Source organism: Pyrgilauda ruficollis, unplaced genomic scaffold, assembly GCF_017590135.1.
Source record: "Pyrgilauda ruficollis isolate IOZ18807 unplaced genomic scaffold, ASM1759013v1 scaffold12, whole genome shotgun sequence".
Taxonomy (NCBI): Eukaryota; Metazoa; Chordata; class Aves; order Passeriformes; family Passeridae; genus Pyrgilauda; species Pyrgilauda ruficollis.
Window position 1 is genome coordinate 2,414,463 of NW_024510321.1, and position 26,221 is coordinate 2,440,683.

Consider the following 26,221-nt stretch of genomic DNA (forward strand, 5'->3'; position numbering starts at 1 on the left):
GGTTTTTTTTTTTTTTTTTTTTGGGGTGTTTTTTTTTTTTTTTTTTTTTTTTTTTTTTTTGTGGAGGGGGAAGGGATCAGGGGGAGGGATGAGCTAAAACAAACCCACAAAAACAAAACCCCCTTACAGCACCCTCTAGGAATTTTCCACCAAAGCTTTAATCTCTACAGTGCCACTCACTGCCCCCCCCTCCATTTTTTTTTCTTTTTTTTTTTTCCAGCGAGTGACAACAAAAGTTTCCTGAGCTGCCTGACACAAAACACAATCTGTAATGCCTGGGCCAACAGGGCCAGCAGGCAGAGTCAGAGTCAAACCACCCAATTCCCCACCCCTCTCCCACCTCCAAACCTCCCTGGCACCATCTTTTAGGAGAGGAATCCCTGGTTAACCCACCAGTGCCCTGGTTTATATCACACTGTCTTCCTCCTCTATCTACACATCAATCTTGCCAAAACTTTTTTTGTAACAGACTTGTGAGTCCACCAAACACAGGTTTAAAAATTCCTGGGGCTGCAAACCCAGCTCATGGTAAGTCACATTTCTTAGGAAGTCAGGCTAAAATGCTCTGCCAGAAGTGACTTTTTGCATCTCTCCAAACACAGGAGAATCCACTCACTTTCAGTAACTGCTTAAATTCACCTGGTGTACAGAAATACCCAAACATCAACTGAATAGGCCTTAGAACAAGTGGTGTAAAACTGAGCTCCAGCTGTCCTGAATCAGGTACTGAAGAAAAAAAAAAGGAAAGAGAACATATTTCTTGTATTTGAGTGTCAAATCAGCATTTTCCTTCCTTTATCTACTAAGAAACTGATGCAAAAGAGCATTCTGAAGAGCATCTGAAGATTTTAAATTACAAAATATGAGTGTTGGTTGTCAAAAAACTAAAATCCACATCCATGACATCCCTGCTGCAAAATAAGATAAGGAAACTTCTTCCTATCCAAGCAGGAAAGGTTGTTTTCTGCTGCTGGAGGGTGAAAAAAGACTTAAGCACAAGCAGAAATACAATATTTCCTTCAACTGATGTATTTCTATGTGCTGAAGTATTTTCCTGCTGCTTTTAACAGCGTGTTTTTACTCCAAGAGAGCTGTGATTTCTGGGAGGCAATGACCAAAGCATCAACTGTTCAAAACAAAAGCCCCCACACCAGGCTCTGAAGCAACTTCTGAGCAGCAGCACAATTTGCATCATCTCTTGCAAAACCGACACTTCCCAGTCCTCTCCAGGACAGCTCTGCACAGGCACTGATCCTTTCCAGACTGAACCTCTTGCCCATCCTAATTACTGCTCCTGGGGTCTCCCAGCTGACTCCCAAGAAGGGTGGAGGACTTTGTTCCATGGAAAGACGCAGCCAGCTCAGCCAGTGCAGTCAAAATTCAAACAAGCACTGAAGCGAGCAGGATAATTAAATCCAAATGCCACTCCCAAGCCTTTCCAGCAAAAGGGGTGTCACAGGCTGCTCCTTCTCTGTTTGGCTGGGTTTGAGTCAGGAGAGGGTGAAGGATGGATGGCTCAACCAGGGACAAAATGCCAATTGTCAGGAATCCCGTGCCCAAGGGACAGGAGAAATCCTGTTCTCCTGATCCAGCCTTGGCAGAACCCAAATATTCTTCAGCCTTGTGAGAAGGCAGCATTGGGGCTGCACAGCAAACACCTCCCCAGGCTCTACCATGGCTCCAGAACAAAACATCTGTGAGTTGCACAACACTGATGAAGTATCCTTGGAGCTCTGTGGACTTGGGAGACTCCTGGAAATCTTTGTGCAACGTGAGCAGGTTCCTGCTCCTGGACAAGCTCCTGGCCCAGCTCCACTCTGGCATCGTTTTGCACAAATTCACTTAAGGTACTGTGGGTTGACAGGATGAATTGTACAACAAATCCCACTTGATCTCCAACACAACATGAAAACAGGATTATTTCTACCACGGAAGATCAGGACAGAGAAAAGCTGATTATAGAGACAGCGAAGATGAAACATAAAAATAAATTGTGTTTAGTACTGTCCCTCGTCCCCAATGTCTCTTCTTCCACCCTCAGGTTTCAGCTATTTCCCTTAGTAGGAAACTCCTTTCTTCTCTACTTTCCACCAACACACTTAATTTTCTGCTTTTTAAATCAGCTTCCTGTGACAAAGCTTGTTTGATCACACTGCCAGCCCATCCAACCAAGGATCACTTCCAACCAAAAATAATAGATGTTTCAAAAGTTATTAATTTCCCAGGGGTTTGGGGGTGGGGGAAATATCCATAGCCACACAGAAGAGAGGAACACACAGGAGCAGAAAGCCAAGAGCACTCCCAAGAAGCAATGACCAGTGAAGCTCCAGTAGACAGGGTTTATATTTTTATTAAAATACACTCATCCATTTTGGCAGGATCCTTTATCAAAACCAGAATGCCTCCTTCTCTCATCAGGTTTTCAGTTCTGCAAGATGTTAAGACTTGCAAGTCCCAGGCACTGCCAGTGTGAATCTGGTACTGATACAACCAGAGCACCCAGCCTCCAGCTGCACCAAGGGAATACAGGTTGGATAGCAGGAAAAAGTTTTTCCCAGAAAGGGTGATAAAGTTGTGGAATGGCTGCCCGGGGAGGTGGTGCAGTCCCCATCCCTGGGTGTGTTTAACAAAGCCTGGATGTGGCACTGGGGGCCAGGGTTCAGTTGAGCTGTTGGGGCTGGGCTGGACTCCATGGTCTTGAAGGTCTCTTCCAACCCAGACGTTCTGGGAATGCTGTGAATCTGGGGCATTTGGCTACTTGGCAAAATCAACCAGGGAGTGACACCAAAGAGCCAGCAGATGACACATCTCCTGCCCTTCAGAGACACGTTTCCAGTGCTGCTACGTGACCTTGGTTCCAGCCTGCGTGGGGGAGAGAGGAACCTGGACTTTCAGTCTTAGTACAGCAAGTTCACTGCTCAAAGATGAAAAAAAAATTTTGCAAAAGGGAGGAATAGAAAGCCTGAAGGTCAACACGGACCACCCAAAACAATTCAAGAGTCAGGAGAGAAAGCAAATGAAGAAGGGACAAAGGAATAATTTAGCTGTGTTCAGATGGTCTAGACACTGCTGTTATTGTTGGCTGCACTAATAGGTCATTGCTAAGAGGCAGTTTATGGCAGTTCCATGAAGCTGCTTCCTTCAACACTGAAATAAAAAATAAAAAAAATTAAAAAGGCAGCAGCTGGATGAAGCCCACAGGAAAGCCTGCAGGAGCACAGCAGATCCTGTAAAACATGGTGAGCTCTGATTTGGGCCTCACACACACACTAGGCAGAACCTGGGCTGGGAAGAGTGGGGGAAAAGCCCTGGGCGTTGCAGGAGGGAAGAATATTGTGAGTCATCCCTGAGCAAGGCTGGAGCATGCAGCCTCAGGGCCCTGCAGGCACTTCGGTGCAGAGAAAAACCACAGATGTGACCACTGGTGGTCACTGAAGATCCCACTGTGCTTTTCACAGCCCTGGTGCTGATGGTGCATTTGCCTCTGTAAACTCCAGCAGTACCCTCCACCTCTCCAGAAGGTGATGCAGCCACTGGGGATGTCCCCAGGCAGAGGGGAGAGCTCTGTGAAAGCTGAGAGGGCGATGAAGAGAGCACGGGGAGCCACAAATAAACACTGTCACCTCCAGTAAAAGCCCTTTCAATGGGCTAGACTTTGAATATACAGTGACAAAAATACTGAAATGTAATAAAACACAGAGAAAAAAATATGGAGCCACGTGAGGATGACTCTGACAATGCTGAATTTGGTCGTAAGAGACATCAGCCTTTCCTTTTTGCTGTTTTTTTTGAGAACACACCATTTTTGGATCAACTGTATACAACATTTATCAGTTAGCAAAGGGACCCTGAACTGAAAGACAGGACTCACTCCCCTGGCATCACTCAGTTCCTGCAAGGGGCAGTCCCTGTCCTGATGGAATTCCAGCTAGACTCTCAGAAAGGGAGTTTTATGTCTCATTTGATGGACAGAAATCAGAGACAGACAAAAGCCTTGATCAAGACCACACGAGTCTGCAGCCAGAGCTAAACACATTAAAGGAGCTTAAATTCAGAGAGGACTTCACTTGATCTGGCCTTCCTGGCTGTATACAAAAGGCACAGCAACTCATTTAGCAGCCTCCACATCCCAGCCTTGACCTGGAATCACCCAGAACAGCCTCTTCAGAAAGCCTTAGCTGCAGAGCTCATGCACTTGCTCCAGTAACCCCTCTTTGCAACAATCTCAATTCCAGTTTGAGAATACAGCTGGCTTTGTATTCTGTTCATTAGATCTTGATAGCCCTGTATCTTAGAGACCCCTCTATTGACAGACACTGCCCATCTTCTCCAGGTACTCACAGACTGTGATTTCATCTCCTTTTAACCCTTCTTCATTTAGGTAAATGGAAATAACACAGTTTCTGCCACTAGAGTGATACTTCACTCATTTCTGCAGCTCTTTCCAGGGATTTTTTTTATTTCATTTTTTTTTTGTTTTGTTTTAGTCTTCTTTTTGTTTGTTTGGGTTTGTTTTTTGTTGGTTTTTTTTTTTATTTCGGGTTTTTTGTTGGTTTTGTTCTTGCTGTTTTTATCAAGAGGAAATAGCAAAGAAGTACATAATGCTCAGTGGCCAAAGCACCTTTTCATGTCTGTTTGCTGTGTGAGCAGGGGCTGACAGCACACCTGGCCCACGTGTTCCAGTGGAAGCCCACACCTGTCAGAGCCCACTGCCTTCCCAGAAGGTCAGTGTCAGACCAGGTCCAGGGAGCAGGACAGCACTCACCCACGTGAGAGCACACGTCAAAGAACTTCCTTGTGAAGATAAATGCTGCCTTTTCTCCAAAAGCCAGAGGGGAGAAAAACCTTGGAGACAAAGAAGAAGCTTGGAGACAAAGAAAAACCCAGACCTGGGTTTCTGCAGTGCCTGCAAACACCGTGAACAGGCAGGTGCAGCCACCAGCATCCAGACATGCACAAGACACCAGGGGCCAAGGTACCAAACCAGCACAGACTTGATGATCTTAAGGGTCTTTTCTAAATGAAATTATTCTGAATCTTAACAGAAGGGATCAATTAGTAACTAAGTACCATCCCTGACTGTCCCAGTCAATACTAGGAAGGAGCCCAGTGAGCCAGAGGCTCAGGAGCCTGACTTGGACTGTAACAAAGCCTCCAAGCAAGCAAAGAAGGGACCCAGACACTGACAGGCAGTACTGTTGTGCAATTCACCCCCTTGGAAGGGCTGTCTGTGAATGATCTGTGGCAAGCAGAGTGCTGCCTGCACCCACCTAGTGAGATCCAGAAAAACCTCCCCATAAATTCAACCCACACGCACAAAGCGTTTTGCCACTGTCTGCAGCCGTGTCCAGAGTCTGATAAAGAGAAAAATTATCCAATTACCCTCCTCCAGAGCAGAGAGCAGTGCAGCAGACACACCAGTGGAGCACGTTCCCTTTGCAAGTCAGCAAAAGCTCACCAGCAGCTGGATGCTGCTGCTGCTCTCCCTCCTGCAACCCCACCCAAGGGATGCCAAGGTCACCCCTGGGCAGGACTCAAGGGCAGGGCACAGCCCAGCAGGTCGAGCAGAGCAATTATGCAGGAGGAAGTGAGGAAAGACCCTCCTAACATGCTGGATTTCTTGGCAGGAGTTTGCTCACTGATGCCTTGAGCTCAGGACACACAAACTCACGTAGAAAACCAGTGCTGTGATGTGCTGGGGGTTCTTGTAAGCACGTTTGTTCTTCTCAGAGAATTATGATGCTAAAGGGGACACCAGGAAGAGGAGATTATTAATTCTCAACCTGACAAATCAATGCTCAACTCTTGCTCTCCAGAAATGACATTGGTTTGGATTTTTAATTTCACTTCTATGGCACCATCAGTAACTGCTTTGTGAAAAGAAACAAAACCAAACCCATCAGAGGCTTTGGACAGCTACAGAGGTCCATCACACCAAGTGCCCAACAGAACATCTGTGGCTTTAGGGCACAGTTACACTATCCCACACACCCCTTTTCTTGGGGGTAAAACTGAGTTCCTGCCTCCTATTCCCCCTCTATCCATGCTAGCTCTCAGGTGATCCCTACAGCTACCGGAAAAATTGCATAGCTGAACTGGAGACTGTGTTTAGATCAAAAACAACCCTTCCTTTTACATCCCCCTACAATACAGTAGAGAAATCAGAGCTCAGGAATGGGCTCAAAGGGGAAGACAAAAATCTGTTTTAAAAAAGCTAAACCAGTTATTTTTAATATAATAAATATGTATCACATCTATAACTAAATCAAATCACCAATGAGAGGACCCAACCAGTCTCCAAAATACTCGTGCACACAAACAAGCAAACACCCCCGATGTAATACAGACATGCTAAGGCTCCAGTCAATTAATGAGAGCATTGAGAAAACAGCAAAAGAGACTAAACTGGCTCATAAATTCTGTATTATGGCAGAACCCATTTCAGAGCCAGAGTGAGATCATGAAGAACTTCAATGCCCTCTGAATTTCCCCAGGAAAAACCAAAGGCAAAGTTACTGGGACCGCACCTCAGTTTAGGAGAGGTGAGAGAGATGCCCTTAAAACTGAGTGATCAGTACCCCACAAACACCAAAAAACCCAAAGCATTTGGGATGGCAACTTTGATCACCCGTGGAAGTTTCAGTGGTTAGGCCACAAATCACAGAAGAAATTTCTCCTGACGAGCTGTGCCGTGGCACAGTGCCCATGTTCCCTCGCCCCAGAGGCTTACCAGGGACTTTTGCAATGGAAAAGGACTTGGGATGCAGAAGGTGTTTGGTTTAGCTCAGCAGGGAGGGAAAGCAAGGTTACATCTGTGGTTCACCACAAGCCTCCAGTCCCAAAATAGCCATCCCTGCCAGCGCCGCGCGCAGGAAAATTCCACGGGAGCAGAGCCACAGGCAGAGCTTCTGCACACCCTGCTCCCCTCCACAGCCCCACCATCACCACCAGCCCCCTCTACATCCCCACAGGCTTGGAGGGTGGTGGAAGTCCAGCTAAGAAGCCAATTTTCCCCCAGGAAAACATCCTGACAGTCGTTCTCCTTCCTCCTCTCAGCTCCCCACCTCCAGCAGCACAACCTGTGGAGGTGCAGCCACCTCAGAGCCTGCACCCCTTCTTGGCTAATGGGGAGAATGTCTGGCTTGGAATTGGGTGGCTTTTGGTGGAGGAAGATTTGCTGAAGAGGGCAGGGTTTGGGGAAACAGCTGCTGCCCCTCACACCCAGGCAGTGACTGGGATGCTGGAACAGGGGACAGGATCTTTGAGCTCTGCCATAAACCCAACACTGCTCATGACAAACCCCTTGTTTCTCGTTGGCTTTTGTGAATTAAAGTTAGTCTAGGAGAGCTGCAAGCAGGAGTTAGAATCTTAAAAAGCAAAACTAACCACATTTAAGAAAATTTTTGCATGCCTGTAGCTCTGCTACTCCTCACCACTTCAAGGTACCAGGTTTCTCATCCCACAAGAAACTTTCACAGCTTTTTTGCTAACTCTGCCCTTTGCTCCACAAACGCTAATTTTCCTCCAATGGATTAACATAATTGAATTAAACTTGGGCCAATTATTCCAGCAGTTTCCCTGCTAAGCTTAAAATTTTCTCCTTCTGAAGAAGGGCTTATGTGCCTAAAAGGCAGCTTGTTTTTTTCCACCTCTATCATTTGGTCTAATAAAAGATATTACCTCTCCCCACAACCTGTGCCTCTCTCTTGAGCACACTTGAAAGGAGAAAAATGTTTACCCAGCAAAGAAATGTAACTGGCAAGTTATTTCCCCTGACTGACTCTGATACCTTTGAAGGTTATTTGAGGGATCATAAAGAACTCCTTCTCCCTCCCAGCCCAGCAACTTCAGTGCTCAAAGCCTCAGCCCAGAGCCCATGAATTCCTATTCTGTTGCTGCAGCAACAGTTGCAACATCCCAGATGTGATGCAGGTCCAATCCCACATTCCCCAGGTGCCCAGAGCACCCTAAATTTGAGCCCTGGGTACAATGGGTGCAGCGCCGGGACAGGGAGAAGGAGACCACGGGCACCTTTTAACTCAGACACCTCTCAAAAAGAACAAAACCTGAGCTAAAAAGCCTGACGTGTCTTATTATAACATAAAGTGCTGCAATCCAACATGAATTAATTCTTCCTTGATAGCTCTCAGCATACAAAGAGAAAGCTGAGAGCAATAAGGAAGTGAAGAGTGAAAGCATTGCCTGCTGAGGAATGAGGAAAACACAGCATGGGAGGGCTGAGACCTCCATGGGACAGGCTCTGCTTCTGCCCCACCAGCTCTAGCAGTCCTCTCTGATTCAGCAGCCCCCAAAAAACCCAGCTGGGCTGAATGGCCATGCCAAGGCTGTTCAAACAAGCTCTCAGCAAGCTTCTGCCTTCTGCCAGCCCAGCCTGCAGTCACACACACTCTGTCAAGTCAGACATATAAACAATATCACTCTCCCATCTCCCACACCTCAGATGACCTTTCTGCTGAAGCAGAAGTCACACTCTCCCCAGCAAAGCGCTGAAGACCTAAACCTTTGAGTTGTATGGATGTCCACCGAGCAGAACAGATCAACCTCCCTGGAGTTTTTATCATCACAATCACACATGCACACACACAACATTTCATAACCACAACTGAGAATGCTTAAATCATTTTTAAAACAAAAAGAGCAAAACTTGATCAACAAACAAGCTGGTGCTTTTTGTACCAAGTTCTGCAGGTTTTTTAATATTACTTTTACTGTGATGTCATATTTAAACACAGCAATTTTTCATACTTATTGGGCAGGGTTTTTACACTGTGTTGCACTGAAGATGCAGACACCTTTAAAAGTGTCTTAAGCACTCGTTTGACCAAACTACAAAGAGATTTGATGAGAGGTTGCAGATGGAAATGAACTATAAGATGAATAAAAAGACACAATGCCAAGGACTTAGGCTGGTCCCAAGCTGGCAGATATTGCAACAGCCCAGGGATACCACGGCTGCACAGGGCTGGTCCAAGCACTGCATGACACAGAGACGCCAGAAGTCCCCACTTCCCGTCTTGTGGTCTCCATGCAAGGTCATGCAACTTCCCTAGAACATGTCTAGCAGTGAACAGCGCTGTGCTGAACTCTGAGATATTGAGCAGACTGTAAATAGGATCCTGGAAAAAGAAGAAAAAAAAAAAAAAGGTAGACCTGGAACAGGCTGTCAGAGATCACCTCATCCAACACGTCTCCTCTGAAGGAAAGGAGGAAGGAAATTTCCAGAAGGAAAATTCCAGAAGGAAATCAATGATGTGACTGCAAATTCCCTGCACTTCCACTGAAAATGCTCCCTCATCCCAAAGCATGGAATACACAAACACATATACAAGGAAGAGGGAGAGAAGTGAAACTAATGAACCCTCAAAATTTAGCCCGAATTGCTGTGCATCAGCAAAGCTACTGCAGTGATTCTGTAACAGACAAACACCACTCAGTGACACTGATGGGGACACACAGCTCCTCACCCACCTGATCCCCACAGACTGAGGATCTCAGCTTGATCCCACCTGGACACATCCTGGCACATCTAACCCCACACAGGTGTGGATGCAGCTGGTGATGAGCCACAGCAATGACACCTTGGTGAGGGGACATGCACAGTGTTCCACCCACACACAAGTGCAAGCAGAACTCCAAACCTGCACAAGACTCCAAAAATTCCCAAAACCAGCCACAGCACCTCTCTTCACTACAGAATTCCCACAATTAATGCTGCCCTGGTGCACCCATATTACATTTGCAGCTGGCAGGCTGAAGGCCCCTTGAGCAGGTTCTATCAACCACTCTCTGTATGAGAAATCAATAAACTTACAATCTCCTGAGAACTGGGCTGGAGCCAGCAACTCCTTCCCTGCTGGTGCTCAGGGCAAGTCTGAGCTTTCCTTGTTAAAATAACCCACATTGCCTTGACACAGCAGTGGCTTTTGCCTTCCAAGTGAAAATGTTTCTAAAAACTTTTGGGGTTAGTCACCAGGGATTTTAAACTGAAATTTGTCATTCTTTATATTGAAGAAGCAGATCTGGACTTTCTCTTCTCTTCCCTTCCTTTTTTTTTTTTTTTTTTTTTTTTTAACCTAGCTTTAAATTAGTTCTCTACCCACAAAATCTCTCTTCTAGGTAACAGAGAAAAGAGCAAAAACAACACATAAAGCCAGGATGGAGTAAATACCACTCTTCTCCTTTCTCCATAGGGGAGCACAAACACTTAAGGTGTGGCAGTGGCTCCACACTTTTAATTTTCTAAATTCAGACCACTACCAAACTCTGAATCACATTTGTACAAGGCTTTTTGAGTGTAGTTAGTGACAGGACAATGAGGGATGGCTTCAAACTGACAGAGGGAAGATTTACACTAGGTATTAGCAAGAAATTCTTCCCTGTGAGGATGCTGAGACCTGGCACAGCTGCCCAGAGAAGCTGTGGCTGCCCCTGGATCCCTGGAAGTGTCCAAGGCCAGGCTGGATGGGGCTTGGAGCAACCAGGGACGGTGGAAAGTGTCCCTGACATGGCAGGGGGTTGCAATGAGATGATCTTTAAGGTCCCTTCCAGCCCAAACCATTCTGTGATTCTACACATCTGCAAGAACAAACCCTAAATTTAACATATATCTCCTCTTTTCTTCTCCTTCTTTAAAGCATAATTTCAGCCATCCCTGAAAAGTTTTGGGTGAACTCATGTAAATGCTGCAAATGTGCAAGTGAAGTGCTCAGCTTTGAGCAGGACTCCTCCAAGATCTCTTCTCCTTTCTTGGGGCACCAGGCCAGGAAGCCATTTAAGCACTTCCAAGTGGTCCCAATTCCTGACAGACTGGATTTTCTTTAGGAGAAAGTTCTTATCTATAAAGATAAGATGGAAACCATTATGTACCTCCAGAACTATAAATAATTCCCACCTAATAAACAGTGGTGCTTAGAACCACAGAGCATCTGATACACAACTATTCCAGCAGAAGAGTGAGATGGTGGAAGTAATCCAGGTCACCACTTAGAAAAGCAATATATTCAAGCTTTGTTTGAAACAGAAAATTCCTTGGGAGAAGATCTACAGGGAATGAAAATGCTCTGCAGAGAAATACCAGGCACACTTGGGAAGAGACTCCACCTAGAACATGACCACCAGATCACGCTCAGAATAAGAAGAAAATTGGTCCAATTTTGGCACCATTAAAATGCTAAACATAAATCAGAAATCAATGTAATAGTCAGAGCATCTTTGCAATTTCTCCCAGCCTGTTGCCACGCTTGTTAGTCCCAATCCAAATTACCAGGCTGCAGAAAATTGATTCTCCAGGGGAATCCAGTTCTTACCCATCTTTCCATCTACATCAGGCCTCCATTCCACCGGTCCCAGACTCTTGTGCCTTATCCTCCTCTCTCAAGCATCCACCCTGTAATGAACATACACAGAGGTTACAGATTAATTTTGACATGACAACAGGGTCATGGACCACTCTTCCCAAAGCCTCTCCCCACCATCACCTGGGAAAGAGGAAAACCTTATTTAGGGATGGAGACCAGGAGTCTGCCCTCCTCTGCACACACCAAAGGTAACAACACCACAAACCTGAGACCTTAATGGTTTTAAAATCTTGGGGAATCTTAAAGAACTTGTACTTCCTTAAGAACAGAGCATTTTAATTACAAGATATTTTTATGTGTTTTTACATGATTAATGTAACCCTAAAGCAACACCATTCTTTAACACTTCAGATTCCACAGCATCCCTGTGGGGTAACACTCACTTGGGGAACAGACTGACAGCAGGACATACAAAAGCAGCCCTGAATCAAAGCAGAAACCTAAATTTTGGCCTTCCAAATGGCAACCAAGGTTCCCCAAGGCTGGACCAGCCTTCCTCTGACTGCATGGGTTAAAAGCTGAGTGCAGACAGCTCTCAGCAGCAGTGACTGCCCCGTCCATCCCTCATGGGAAGTGTGTCCCCAGGAGCCCTCCCAGAGCTTCTGCCTTCAATCTGCCCCCAACACCAGCACAGAAGTGGGCTCAGTGACCTGCCATCCTGCATTCAGCCAAACTCCTGCACCCAGGGAGGTTTTTTTGGGTTTTTTTGGCCACCAAGAAACTAAAGCAAGCCTGAGCCCGCTGGAGCCTGTCCTGCTCACTACTAAAAAAGCCACATTTTAGACTGAACAAAGGCAAAATCCACCTAAAGATGGGGACCTTTTAAAGGACACTGTGACAGAAGACAACATCAAATTCCTCTTTAGCTGCCTGGTAAGCCCTCAGATTTCTTGGTGATGAACCTGTGTGATAGCACAAGAAAAGGAAGAAACACCTCAAGAACTCGATCAGACTTGCCCAGGGAATAAGACATCCCTGCCCTGCAGCCACTGCAGGTTGCCCTGAAGTCAATGAGAGCCATGTGCTCCAGGACACTGACATGGATCCTGGAGTGTTAAATAAGGCACTGCTCAGAAATGGTAGGAAAAGGCACTTTGGAAACCTCCTGGCTCAGTCAAATCAATTCAAACACGGCCACAAATCCGAAGAGGACCAGGAACGGTCCCAAGCACGGATTAAAAGGATTTTCTGCAGCTCTGGTGCCTCAGTGCTGGCGAGCACAGGGATATTTATCCAACCTATTTTGAGAGAGACAAGCAGGAAAGGAAGGTGATAAGAGAGCAGCAGAGGCAGAGACATCCAAGCGTCCCTGAGTTGTTCCTTCTCCTGCAGCTTCTCTGCTCTGTCCATTTCCAGCACCAAGGAGGAGCCAAGGAAGTAACCAAACAGCTTGAATGGTTAAAAATCCTACCTAGAGAAAGAACTGGTCAGTCTGTGCAACACTGAATCAAGAGGGAGCAGAAAACCAGCAAGAAAGCAGAGCGAAAAATCTGATTATAACAAGAGGAGGAAACGGCCCAAACCTTCACTTTTGCTTTCAAAAGTGCTGTGACACTTCCAGGAATTAAGCTGAGCGCATAATTTACACTGAGGGCCACAGGCAGATAGCCTGGATCAACTGTAAATTCCTGGGACAGCCCAGGCTAACCCTCCTATCAGAGCAATAGATTTTTCTAATGTCTTCCTGGAGACATTCCAGACCTTTCCAAACCATATCTAGTCACAAAAACAAGCATCCACAGGAACTGTGCAAACGAGCCCTGGAAAAAACAGGTGACCTTTCCATCAGCAGAGCCCTCCCCTGTGCTGTTCTCCATCACCTCTGCCCCAGCAAACCCCTGAGACCCCACTGCCCACCCTGGTGAGCAAACCAGCCCCTGCACACAGGGCAGGAAATCTCCCCAGATACACAAGAGAAAGAAGGGTTTTCTGTTTTAGCAGAAAATGCTAAATGTCCTCAGTGCTGAGGACAGCCAGCCTTCAAACTGGACTGCAAACACTGGTGATTTCCGTGGCTTCCCAAAAATACATACCAGCAGCTTCCTGTTCCAGAAGGACAAATTCCTGTTTCTAGTACAAATTCTGTCCCTTAAAAAACAGGGAGGGGGAACAAATAAGAAGGCAAAGAAAAGGGAAAATCCTTTTCCTACAGATGCTGTTCCAAGCAGCTTCTCCTCCCACTCAGCTCCCTGATCAGGGCTGGCAGTTTGGGACACAAAACCAGTGAGCACCTGAAACTGGGCTCCCACTGGCCACTGCACCCCTCCCATAGAACTCTGTAAATCTACTTGAAATCTCCCTGGGAAGCCCCTGGCAAGAAGTGAGAGAGCTCAGCAAGGTGTTGGCTCCCAGGGCAATGTATTCCATGTTTGTGTTGTGCGTGCAAGACTCTGTCTGCTCCAGTCTGCTCAGGGAACTGCTGGAAGTGACTTCACCTGCAGGAAAGCTCAGTACAGGTGCTCTGATCCAGGGGAAAGCAATAATAATATTATAATAATTGAATTACTATTATAATAATTAATATAATAATGGTATAATGATAATTGAATTGTTGTAATCATAATAATATAATAATAATTGATTGTTTATCAGTTTTGATTTGCCTGAGCTGAACTTTGCAGACAGAGTGGCTTAAACTTCTTTACAGCTCCATGAGTGCAGGGCATGAGTATCTACGTGAGAGATGTATGCAAGGTTATTAATCCACTTTGAAAATTAATCCCTGCTTTTCTTGTTCTCATCCCATACTCCTGGCTGGGAAGGGATTAAGCAGGACTGAGCTCAAGGGAGACAACAGTTCAGCTATGCCATGTCTGTGCATCCATGACTCCTGCCTTTGTGGATCTAAATTACAGAAAGCAAAGCAGGGGAGGAGAGGATGGAGAAGTGTGACTTTTCTCCTGGATGTAAGGGAAGATAAAGCAAAGGCACCAGGAGATTTACTGTGAGGAATTATGTAGGATGAAGGTTAGGAAAGCAGGAAGAGCGCAGCCCAGCACTGAGAGCTGGAGTCACCTGCAGGCTGCTATTGATATATGGGATTTACAGTATCACCTACCCCAAAAAGAGTTGTTCTTACCCTGCAGAGGCTCAGCATCTCCCACAAAACACAGACTTCATGTCAGCATGTCTTGCCACTACTGCAGCACAAGCAAATAAAGCAAACAGCATCTCCCTCTGCAGTTTATCACCCCCAGGCTTCCAAGGAAAGCAGCACCTACTCATTCCTGCCTGAGCACCACTTAGCACTTGGGTTTGGAGGTATAGGGACACACCACTGTAAAAAAAAAAATAAATAAAAATAATAAGCCACAGTTGCCCCTGAAATAGGGCTCGGCTGGAAAGCTACTCAAAGTAGCATTGCTAAAATTGGGACTTTCCTTGTTTTTTCAAGCAGCAGGGAACATGTTGGGCTCAGAGAGTTTAACAAGCAAGAGTCAAGCGGAAAAAATCTCTCCTTTTTAAGAGTTGACCACATTAACTTTCAGCAAGTTTCCGGGAGTGCTGCCAGAGCACTGGAGTTTTGTATACTACGGAACTGTTAAAAATATTATTGTAAATGTTATTTTCAAAAAGCTTCAGAGGCCAGCGCTAGGGTAGTGTAAAAAACAACAGCGAAGCAAATGAGATTGTTTTAATGGTGAGAACACAAATGGATGTGTGCTGATAGCTCAGGCAGCCTGCAGGCTTGGCAAAGAGGGATCCAAAGTGGTTGGAATATTACAGGTTTTCTCTGGTCATCCCAACCTCATCCTTATAGTTTTCTCTAGACGCTACAGACCCTTCAACCTGCTGTACTTAGAACTGCCCTGGAACTTGAATTCATATTCTGGGATACACAAAAAAACAGCTAAATTTTGGTTTCAATTCAGACACACAAGACCCTGCCCTCATGGCATTTTCCACCCAGGTTATCCAAAGGATACACCATGCAAGGGAAGTAAAAAAATAGCAATTTAAGACTGTGCATCTTTGTAGATATAGCACTTAGGGACATGGCTTAATCATGGACTTGGCAGTTCTGGGTTACTGTTTGGACTCTGTGATGTTAAAAGTTCTTTTCCAGCCTAAATGATTCTCTGATCCCATGTTTAGGAGCATGCAGCTGGGATGGACTTTCTGCAGACATGTGTGCAACCAGGTTTGCAGGTGTACCTCCCCAGAGAGCTCAAGGGACAAGTTCATGAGCCAAGATGAGGAGAACAAAACCTCCCCTGAGGTTTTATCAGGCTGCTGAGCTGGAGGCGACAGGCATGGACCAGCAGAGCTCAGGGAAGGAGCCAGCCCTGGGAATTCTGGGGTTCCCTGATGACCCCGACGAGCCAAGATGAGGAGAATAAAACCTCCCCTGAGGTTTTATTCAGGCTGCTGAGCTGGAGGTGACAAGCACAGACCAGCAGAGCTCAGGGAAGGAGCCAGCCCTGGGAATTCTGGGGTTCCCTGATGACCCCGAGAGTCCCTTTTTCCCAGCCCGATGCTGGAAGAAAGAGTCGGGATTCATCGGCTCTGGTTCACAAGGTTGTTTGTTTATTATCTATTATCTAAAATATTTTTTTTTTCTGACCTGCAGAGGTCTGCTCACCAGGTCTGTCAAGGGCACACTGCCCGCCCCTGGGCTGGTGTCTGCATTTTATACTCTGAACTACGTGTACTTTATTTACCATTATTTACCAATACCTATCACCTATGTTAGACTGTCTACTTCTATTCTAAACCAATCCAAATGTGCCAACATCACCAAGAAGATGGAGGCTAGGAAGAAGAATAGGACAACACCCAGATCCCTCCATCTTGCCTCCTAGACCCCCTATAGTAAAATCCCAAAAAATTCCACTTTTTCACCCGGTGATTAATTAATTATCACTCTACTTAAACTTCTGTGACTTGTGATTCTTCATACGAGGTTGGTAATTTGTTCCATGGCTTAAGATCGAAATTCCAAGTGTCTTTGGCTTCCTGCCAGGACTCCCCAGCCCCCTGCCAGTGGCACGAGTCATCCAGGGCACCCAGAGGGGTGTCCTGGGCTCCGACAGGGAGCTACAGCCCATGAAACCCAGCAAGCAATTCTGTATCAGCACCCATCAGCTGAGGCTTCTTCTCCCCGGATTTTGGCCATGACACACCAAAACTGTTTAAGAATCTTTCTCACAGCACCTGCTGCTGGGAGAAGAGATCTGTGTTTAAAAGCCATCGTGCTCAGTGGAGGATTCCTTCAGGCAGTGACCCAGCCAGGGCAGCTGCACTTGACAGCTGCTTCTGCAGGAAAATCTCCTGAGCCATCCTGTTCCTTCTAGCACGACGTGTACTGAGAATAAGAGGTTTAGAACCTGCCTGAGTCCTGCTGTTAACATCCATGACAGCCCTTTAAAGAAACCACTGAGATCTTAAAACAAATCCTCTTCTCAGAAATTACTTTTTGTAAACTAAATGTTCCAGACAGCACACTCCAGTGCTTTATCATAGAGAGGCTTGGGTAGGAAAGGATCTTAAAGATCTTTTAGTTCCACCCCTGCCATGGGCAGGGACACTTTCCACTATCCCAGGATGCTCCAAGCCCCGTCCAGCCTGGCCTTGGGCACTTCCAGGGATCCAGGGGCAGCCACAGCTTCTCTGGGCACCCTGTGCCAGGGCCTGCCCACCCTCACAGGAAAGAATTTCTTCCTAATACCCAATTTAATCTCTCCTCCTTCAGTTTAAGACCATTCCTCCTTGTCCTATTACTCCATGCCCATGTAAGAAGTCCCTCTTCAGCTCTCCTGTAGCCCCTTTAGGTACTGGTATTTTTCTCAGTCCTTTTTCTTGCTTTGCAGGAATATTCCTTTTACTAAAGCCAGTGCAGTAATCAGTACTGTATAGTGACATATTAAATAGCTTTGATTTTCCATACAGATCTCAAACCTCTGGAACAAGAAAACAAAGAAACAAATCAAAATAATCAGAAAGGACTCTTCTATCAGCAAATGTCAGACACCACAGCCCCATCAGGTCAGAGTTAATTTATTTTACAGGTAACAGACAGGTAAAGTAAACTGAGTGTCCACATGTTCCCCACCTGTTTGGGTTTTTATTTTTATCAGGCTCTGCACAGCACAGAATTGTCTCTACTGAATTCACATTTTTTACAGAGAAACCACCTCCCCAGCATCTTGTGGAGATGAACCAATTTGCAGACACCCTAATTACACCCCAAAGCCCCCCTCAGTCCCACTGTGCCTAAATCCAAGTTTTCAAATTGGGCACTGAAGTGACCAAGCCTAAAGGATCCTCACCTCCCCAGGCGAAGCTGAGCCAGGATTATTTACACACACAGCCCTGCCTGTGAGGATGAAGATCTGCAGCTAGGGGAGAGCACTGTCCTGCATCATTTTCCCTTCCACAGGGCAAAATCCTGTCCTCAGATAGTCCTCTGTGCACTCATGAATCAGAGGGAAACCCTGATGCCAATGAACATTCCCCTCTAAGTGAACACAGCAAAGGGATGCACAGCAAAGGTATTTCTACATATAATATAAAAACCAATGCAGAAGAATGTTGTCATTCCTTCCTCCTGCCGGTTTTCACTGCCTTATTTTTGTCTTTCTCCTCAAATGACCAAAGATTTTGTGGGAGGCGAATTAAAGCCAAACTGTGTATCTGGAAAAGTGAAGCTTCAAGCCTCTTTCTTCCACGTGACTGGGAAAAACAGGAAGGAGAATGAGCAGAAACCAAAAAGAAGGAATAGATAGTAAAACCTTCAGGTGAAATAAGCCATCAGAAGAGTGTTTGTCTCAGAAAAAAAAATCTTTCCTGGGAAAAGCAATTGAGAGAAAATCATCTGGTATCAGAAACAAAGAGTCTCCATGAATGGAGCTTTACAGCCAACGTTGTGCCATGGGGAACCTGGCCTGAGAGCTGGAATCTGCACCAGGGACTGGGATGCCCAGCTCTCCATGAGGATAATGGCAGGCAGAAACCAACCCTGCTTCAACATCTCAGAATATCTGTGCAAGACCCCTTGGGGCCCCTTGCAAGGGAGGCCCCTCATAAAAAGTTTTGTGTCAGGACTGAGAGATGAACAGGGCTTTTTTGGTCTTTAGGTTGCTGTTTATTTTTTGTTTTTTATTTTATCAGAAGTTCTGCACGCTGTCTACACCAGACTCAGCACACAAGGAGAAGACAGCAAAAAAGCCACTCGGTGTACAGGTTCAATATCTTTTAAAGTTGTTTTGTCCAATTAACTTTTAAAATTTACTTTACTTCTACTTTTCTACCAATAACTAATTATTTGTCTATCGTGCAACATCTACAGTGCAGCTCTCCCTAGCTAATCATTCTATACCACTAACACAACAGAAAATAGAGTAAATAAAAAAGAAAAAAACCCCAAACAACGCCCAAAGTCTTCCATTTTGTCTTCTATCTACTTCCATACTAAAAACCCAAAACTATGAATTTTTCGCCCTGTAATAAACTATACTATTATCTATTTTACACCCTCATAAATTCCAATTCATCTCAAAGCCTTAAAACCCCTCTCCATAAATGAAAGTTTAAAGCAATGTTTTTTTAAAAATCAAGACTTTTCAAAACCAATGGAGAAATATTCCCCATGCCCTGAGTTCCAACAGGTATCAAATGCATAACCAACCTCAAGGCTGATCCAACAGGGATTTTAACACTAAGTGACCAAGCTCTGGACTGGGAAGGAGGGAGATTATTGTATTTGCAGGGTGCCCCGTGGCAGGAAGGAAGGATGAATCTGACTCCATGGTCTCAGAAGGTTAATTTATTATTTTTATGATACTATATTATATTAAAGAATACTATACTAAACTATACTAAAGAATACAGAAAGGATACTTACAGAAGGTTAAAAAGATAATAATGAAAACTTGTGACTCTCTCCAGAGTCCCGACACAGCTTGGCACTGATTGGCAAAAGAGCCAAAAAAACTCACAGCAGAACTCAATGAAACAATCACCTGTGGGTAAACAATCTCCAAACACATTCCACATGAGCAAAACACAGGAGAAGCAAATGAGATAAGAATTGTTTTCCTTTTTCTCTGAGGCTTCTCAGCTTCCCAGGGGAAAAATCCTGGGCAAAGGGATTTTTCAGTGAATGTGACAGGAGATCCATCCCATGGCCTTGGCACGGCATCGTGGCAGGACCAGCCACTGTGCCAACTCCCACCCCCACCCCAGCTCATCTCTGACCCACTTTCTCTCCCTTCCAACAGGGCCCTGGGAGCACAGAGGATAACATAACACACCTGTCCATGCCAGGAGCATCCCCCAGCCCCTGAAATGCAGCATTTCTCCTCAGCCAGCCCGATCAATAGTCCCTGGCAGCCATCCCCCTGCACAGCTTCCTCTTTAACGAGCCTCAGCCTCTCCCCCGCAGCCTGCCTGGCTTTTATTGATCCCAGCCAGACTTTCTGATCGACTGCAAAGCCCAGGGCTCAGGACTAATTGACCACTCTCTGCTCTCTCAGCAGCCACCTGGTTGATTTGCTCCTTCTCTGTGGGCTACAAGCACAACCTCCACAGCACATGGGGAGATCAGGACCCCAACAGCCACCACAAATTTTGGCAGGTCCTCTCCTTGCTCATGCACTTCTCTGGATTGAGATTTCTCCAGTGGGAGAAGGCAGAGCTCAGTGGGGGCTTAGTGGCAAGCAAGGATTCAAAGCCAGCTGTGCTTTTGGGCAGAAGGACCAGGTTTCTGCACAGCCCCAGGACTGTGCTGCCTCCATGAGCTGCCTGCCATCAGTGGGGTGCTGATGGGGTTACAAAACAAGCACGTGGGGCAGCTTCCATGGAGGCTTTGTTCTTGTCCTCTGGACTTGCAGTATCACATGAACTCAAGTGCACTTGCCTTCACAGCAAAAAATGAGCCATCAAGAGAGCAGGAACCAGACTGTGAGCACACAGGCCTTACACAGAGCCTTACAGCCTGCAGAGCACACACACAAAGCCCAGAGCTCTCAGGGCCTCCCAGGTCTGCCCTGCCTCTCCTGCCAGCCCTTCCCCACCCAATTTTCCCAAAGCTGTGGTTCTGCAGTGCCTGAGCACAGCCTGTGCACACATGGCAGCTTCTTCTCCAGAAGAGTTGCCCAAGCTGTGCCATCACCCAGTGCTTCCCCCAGTGCAAGGCAGCAGCTTCCTGCTATTGCTCTCACTCCACTTTGTTCCCCAAGACCAGGGGAGGGAAGGAAGGGTGATGACACTGAGGAAAAGGTGGATGTTGCCTCTAAACCCAGCTCAGGGCATTGCAGAACTTGAGACCGAGAGCATGACAGCTCACCAAGGCCATGAGCAGACTGCAGGGGAGGCAGTGGGATGAGTAATTTCCTCTCCTACCATGTCCAGCCTGGTGTGGAGCAATGGAAAGTCACCGTGGGCATTTTGTCCAGCTCAGAGAAAGTCTGACCTGGAGACTTTGAGAAAAGGGAAGCCCATCACCCTTGAGAGACCACGAGCCATCAAGGCAGCTGTACAACACCTCTGAACTGGCAGCCCAGCTGCTCCAAAACCAGGTCACTTATTAGGCACAGTGGGGAAGCAGTCAACTACTTTTAGAAGAAAACTCTGGAGAAATACAGCTCAGCTCAATATTGATTCCCACGGCTCCATTACAGACAGACAGAATTAATTTCCAGGATGGAAAGAAACATATGCCTGTGTATCAAAACAAAACACAGAAGCCTTTCCAGTCCTCCAGCTGCATTTCAATGCAAACCAGAAGGCTGTCATGATAGAAAGATTTCAGTTTTCTAATTAATCCTCCCTGCTGAGAGTTTAATGCTGCTAATTGATGAGGAGAGGTGGTGTCCAGACAGCGTTTGCAATTTCTTTTTACATCTTTAGGCCAAGTTCTCTCTAAATTAAATAATAATAAGGCAGTTTTGTTCCCTGTGTGCACTGTGCCCTGCTCCAGCTCCCTCCTCCCTAGGAGATGTCTGGTGGAGGGAAGGGAGGCAAAGCCCATGTCAGAGCTCTTTACAAGTGTTGGAAGTTTTCCTGGAAAACGTCATCTCTGATACTGTCACTTCCACAGGACAAGCCAAGAGAAAGACCAGTGGTGCCAGGGACACTGCCTGTACCATGAAACACCCTCCATGGATCTGGGAGAGCTTCTCCCCATGCCACAGAGCAACTGCTCAGCCAAGAGATGTCCCATAACGCTTCCAAAAACCACACAAAATGTACTGTGGTGTCAGGAAATGGATCATCAGAACAGCCCCTGGCGCCCAACCAAGTGCCACCACCAGCAAAAAGATGTCACAGGTGCAGAGGAAGCTTGGCTGCTCACCTGCACCACAGAACAGTTCTCATCCTTAACCCTAAATGTTGATCCTTAACCCTAAATACTGATCTCACACTTAACCCTAAATGTTGATCTCACTCTGGTGTTGACCAGCAGACACCTCTGGAGCCAGCAAAGTGATCCTAAGTGCAAAAACCAACAGCCTCAGTAGGAGAAGGCAATTCAGCACGTGCCTGGATAGGAAATTCCTGCTCCCATTCCCTACAAGAGCACATGCTCCAGTTCTTTCCTGATCAGAATTTCTCCCTTTGCTCTCAACACTCGGTGATTCCAACCTGAGTGCTCCGAGCTGCAGTTGGGGAATGAGAAATAAAAACCAGCCCACGTTCACCGTGCTGTGGTTACTAAGCAGTGATAAACCAAGCAATGCTGAGGGTCCCCAAGCTCTGGCCCTACACTGCAGCACTGCTCTGTTTGTCACGGCAATAGCATTTCCACCTGCACCTCTCCAACATCTCCTCTGGGAGCCTTTGCACACCACTGCTGTAGATCATGGCCAGCAGAGCCCAGGCCAGCTGTGCAGAGGGCCAGCTGGCTGACCTCTCCTTTCCAAAAGGCTTCTATTTTTTCCCCCCCTATTATTATTAGTTTTCAAGCCACCTACTCCATCATAAATATCAAGTAAAATTAGCTTATTCCTAGAATGCTATAAAAAGACAAACTCATGCCTGCACAAACTGACAGCGAGTTAAGGGGAAGGCTCCAAACACGCCAAGAATGTCAAGTCAAGAGCTTTTGGCCCTTTTACTACAAAATCCTATTGCTGCAAGCAACAATTGCAACCGTGCAGGTTGAGTCACGTGCAGAGTGCCTCACCTGCACAGGCTGCTCCTCCTCAGTGCCCTGAGCAAACCCCTCCAGTCTGCCCAGCAGCCTATTAATAAATATACACCAGGGAGAACAGCCAGCAGGGAGGTGGATGAGATGATCTAACAGGACCTTTTCCATCTCTTAACTTTTCTGCTTGGTCACAGGATAAATATCTCCCACATTGCAGAGGAACACACAGGCTCTGCCCGCCTGCCTGTGCTGGGAGCGTTGCCCTCTGGAGATGTTTTGTTTTCCAGATGTTCACAGAATCCCAGAACGGCTCTGGTGGGAAGGGAGCTCTGGAGATCTCCCAGTGCTGAAGGAGGCTCACCTAGAGCAGGTTGCACAGGATCACGTCCAGGCAGGTTTTGGATACCTCTAGAGAGAGGTAACAGGGCTGACCCAAGGGAAGTTACACAATGGGGACTTGCATTAGCCTGGTGTGCGGCTTCAGTGAGCTCTGAGGCACCCAAGCAAGTCCCTAATCCCTGTCCCACAGCCACGAGCAGCACAGGAGCCTCACTTTTGTACTCTCAGAATACTTCTCTGAGCTCTCAAGCCTGCTGCTGTCCAAGATGGAAAAGCACTTCACTTACTTTTGCAAAAGGCAGGTTGGCAAGAGCACAGACAGCAAACATCCAGGTCAAGCCTCCTGTGAGAGACTGTCAGAAAAAAAGCTCAAAAAAACCCAACCACCCCAGAAAGGGAAATGCAAGGAACCCAAGGGCTTGGGGAGAAGAGGCTCCAAAGCAGCTTAGGTGTTTAGGTTGACATGGCAATTTCCATTGGCATTGATTCATGCCACAACAGCAGCAAGGCTCTCTCTTGGTTTTAAAATGCCTGAAGAGAGCAAGGCTTCCACAAGAGATCATCCTCACACATAACCCAGAGAGCACCTGAGAGCCTCAAGGCCACAGAGCTGCGAATTTCACCATGCAAGGAGAAAAATATTTCACTAGGTAAACCATAAAAAAGACCCCCCACACCATTAAAAAAAATTTAAAAAAAAAAAAAAACAAAAAACAAAAACAAAAAAACCACACAAAACCAACCAACCAACCAAAAAAACACACAAATAAAAACACCCAAAAAAACCCACCAAAAGCCACACAGGCTAAATGTCTCTTGCAACAAGATGGACACCAAGGGATGGGGCAGCTGGGAGTAGTAGGTTTTGCTTCATTTTCTGCTGAACAATGGGATAACCCTGAGCGTTGCAAATTCTCACAGGATTCTGTGTTTTTTCATAAGAACGCTGTTCCTGGAGTCACATGATTACATCAGAATCCACACTTCCCCTTTTTTTCTGTTAAAAAGAAGTGTTTGCAGATGTCAGAAGTTGAAGAAGCGTAAGTCATGTCTGAAATGCTCAAACAAGAAGGAACAGAAACATCTACTTTAAAAGAAATAAATCTGTATTTTTTGGAGGAAAGAATGTGATCCAGAATTCCTTTTCACCAACACTATACACTGGGAACCTTAGACTGGACAGGGAATGACTTAATTTTGGGGAGAGGTGGGTTCCTTCAACATCTCCATCTGTAAGTTACAGATCAAAAAATACAGCTTTCAGAGCAACACCTGCCTAGAAATTAAGCAGCCCCTTTGGGGTGCCCTGGTACTGGCTTTCCTAGTCAAAAGAACATTATGCACTGGGGGACAATATCAAGGCACAGCAGTTTTTAAAAAAAAATAAAGTAATAATACAGCAGAATGTCTTTTCAAATTTTGTTCCCACTTCGTTTATCCAGCATCAAGCAGGGTAAAGCCACAGAATTCAGCTATGCCAGCTCACCTGTTGGCATTCCCTGCTCACCAAAACCACCAGATTCACAGCTGCTGGTGGATCTTGCCCAGCAGAACTTTACCTGATGGTAAAAATTAGTCTATAAACAAGGACTTGACCTTCTGAAAAAGCCTGTGCTGGATCTCAGAGAGCTCATCCCGTGGTCTTGCTGAGCCTGGGGCAGTGTCACCATGGCACTACAGGCACCTGGGCTGCAGCTGCCCACCAGTTCAGAAAAATAAACTTTGGCCACGTGTTCAAATACTCACAAGCACCACAAAGAGCAGAAGACCTCAGGTCACGTTTATTTCCTATTTTTGCATGGAACAAAACAATTTAGACCTAGAAGATCTGTGGCGTGGCAGGCCATGCATTGAATACATTATATCCATGGAAAAAAGAGGGTAAGGGCTACACTTCTGGTTAAATCACTGGTCTTTACCCATTCTGTCCAAACTAACTAGCAAAGATGCAGAGAAATGCAGAGGTGGAGGAGAAGATGAAGGGGCTGAGCAGTTGTGGAGCTCACAGCAGCTGCTGGCCCTGGGTGCTTGGGCAGGCAGCAGCCCAAGGGGTGGCATCCATCACCCTCCCAGGAGCTCGGCCATGCCATTCCTCGAGCTCCAAGGCTTTGCTTTTCATCAGCTTTTCACAGGGACAGCAGCAGCTCAGCTCCTCCTGCTCCCCGGGCTCAGAGCAAGGAAAGCTCTCTGGCACAGCTCTGGGTTTCTGCATTCTCCCAGCCCAGCTCCCAGGGAAGGCAGCACAAACCTGCTCAGTCACATTGTTCCCGTCAGCCCTGGCCCAGGGCCATTGAGCTGCTGTGCTCCTGCTGCTCCCAGCACAGATCTGCAGCTCCAGCCATCCCTCAGCACTCCAGGACACACTTCTGCCTGCCCTGGCTGCAGAATCAACCCAGCACAGACCATGCCCAGCACCAGAGGCTGCTTCACAGCTATCAAACTCACACCAAACCCTGGCTCCTGCCAGCCCTGCAAAGGATGGGCACACCAAACCCACAGCACCACAAATCTCCCTATCCAAACAATTAATTACCTTCTGCCTGCCCAGGATTTCCCCTCCCTTCCCTCTGTCTGCGCTCAGGTGCCTGCAGAGGGTAGCTGGCCTTGGCAAGGATTATCACAGGGGCTGCTGCAACTTTGCTGCAGAGGTTCAGAGCACCTGGGGACCTCCTGCCCTCTGAAGCTGTCACAGGGCTCTGATTCTCTTCTGGTTAATGCTTATCTTGCTGCACTTGGTTCTCAAGGATGTCTGTGCTGCTGCCTTTGAACCACACAGGAAAAAAACAGAAAGTGAATCCAGGGTCTACACATAAATAAATATTTTTTAAAATAATAATCAGATTAACCAAACACTAAAACACATCTTGCTAAGACTGTGCTCTGCTGCATCGAAGTCCCCTATTTGAGCAAACACGGTCAAAAAAAAATTAAAATATCAAATTACAGTTTTGTTTGTAGAATTTCCTTTGTACCTCCTTCTCCTTCCCCAGAAAGATTTGCTCTAAAAGGAAAATACCATTCATCATGTTTCTGTCCTTGCTTATTTAAGAGGAGAACCACAGCCTGTAATATTATTAGCACCTTTCCCCTTTTTACACCGAACCACAACTAAATGAAACATGCTATGAAAACTGAACAGACATGGAAGTTACAGGTCCTTTTTTTTTTTTTCATCCCCTTTTTAAAACGAAGTAAGTACTTTCTGAGCCGAGCTCTAAAAACCAGATCACACATACAAAGAAACGAGTTTGGAAATCCCCCTCCCTCCACCCCCACTACTATTTGCTAAGGAAATCAGATGCCCAAAGCCAGCCAAAAAATGATCTCAGCCATTCTTAAGAGAGCCTACAGTGCATTTTCATGAGTCATGGAAAGCAACAACTCGTTGCTTTGGTAATGCTAGGTAAGCAACTGG

General features: G+C 46.3%; 1 protein-coding gene across 2 annotated transcripts in view; it reads right to left on the reverse strand.

Annotated features, from left to right (window-relative positions):
- Positions 1-26,221, reverse strand: part of LOC121364634 (mitogen-activated protein kinase kinase kinase 3-like) — a 77,362-nt gene that overhangs the window by 45,177 nt on the left and 5,964 nt on the right. For both annotated transcript variants that reach the window (XM_041488055.1, XM_041488046.1), the window contains exon 2: positions 11,328-11,407. In XM_041488055.1, the coding sequence (XP_041343989.1) occupies positions 11,328-11,331 (4 nt within the window). In that variant the 5' untranslated portion in view covers positions 11,332-11,407. The remainder of the gene's footprint in view (positions 1-11,327; positions 11,408-26,221) is intronic.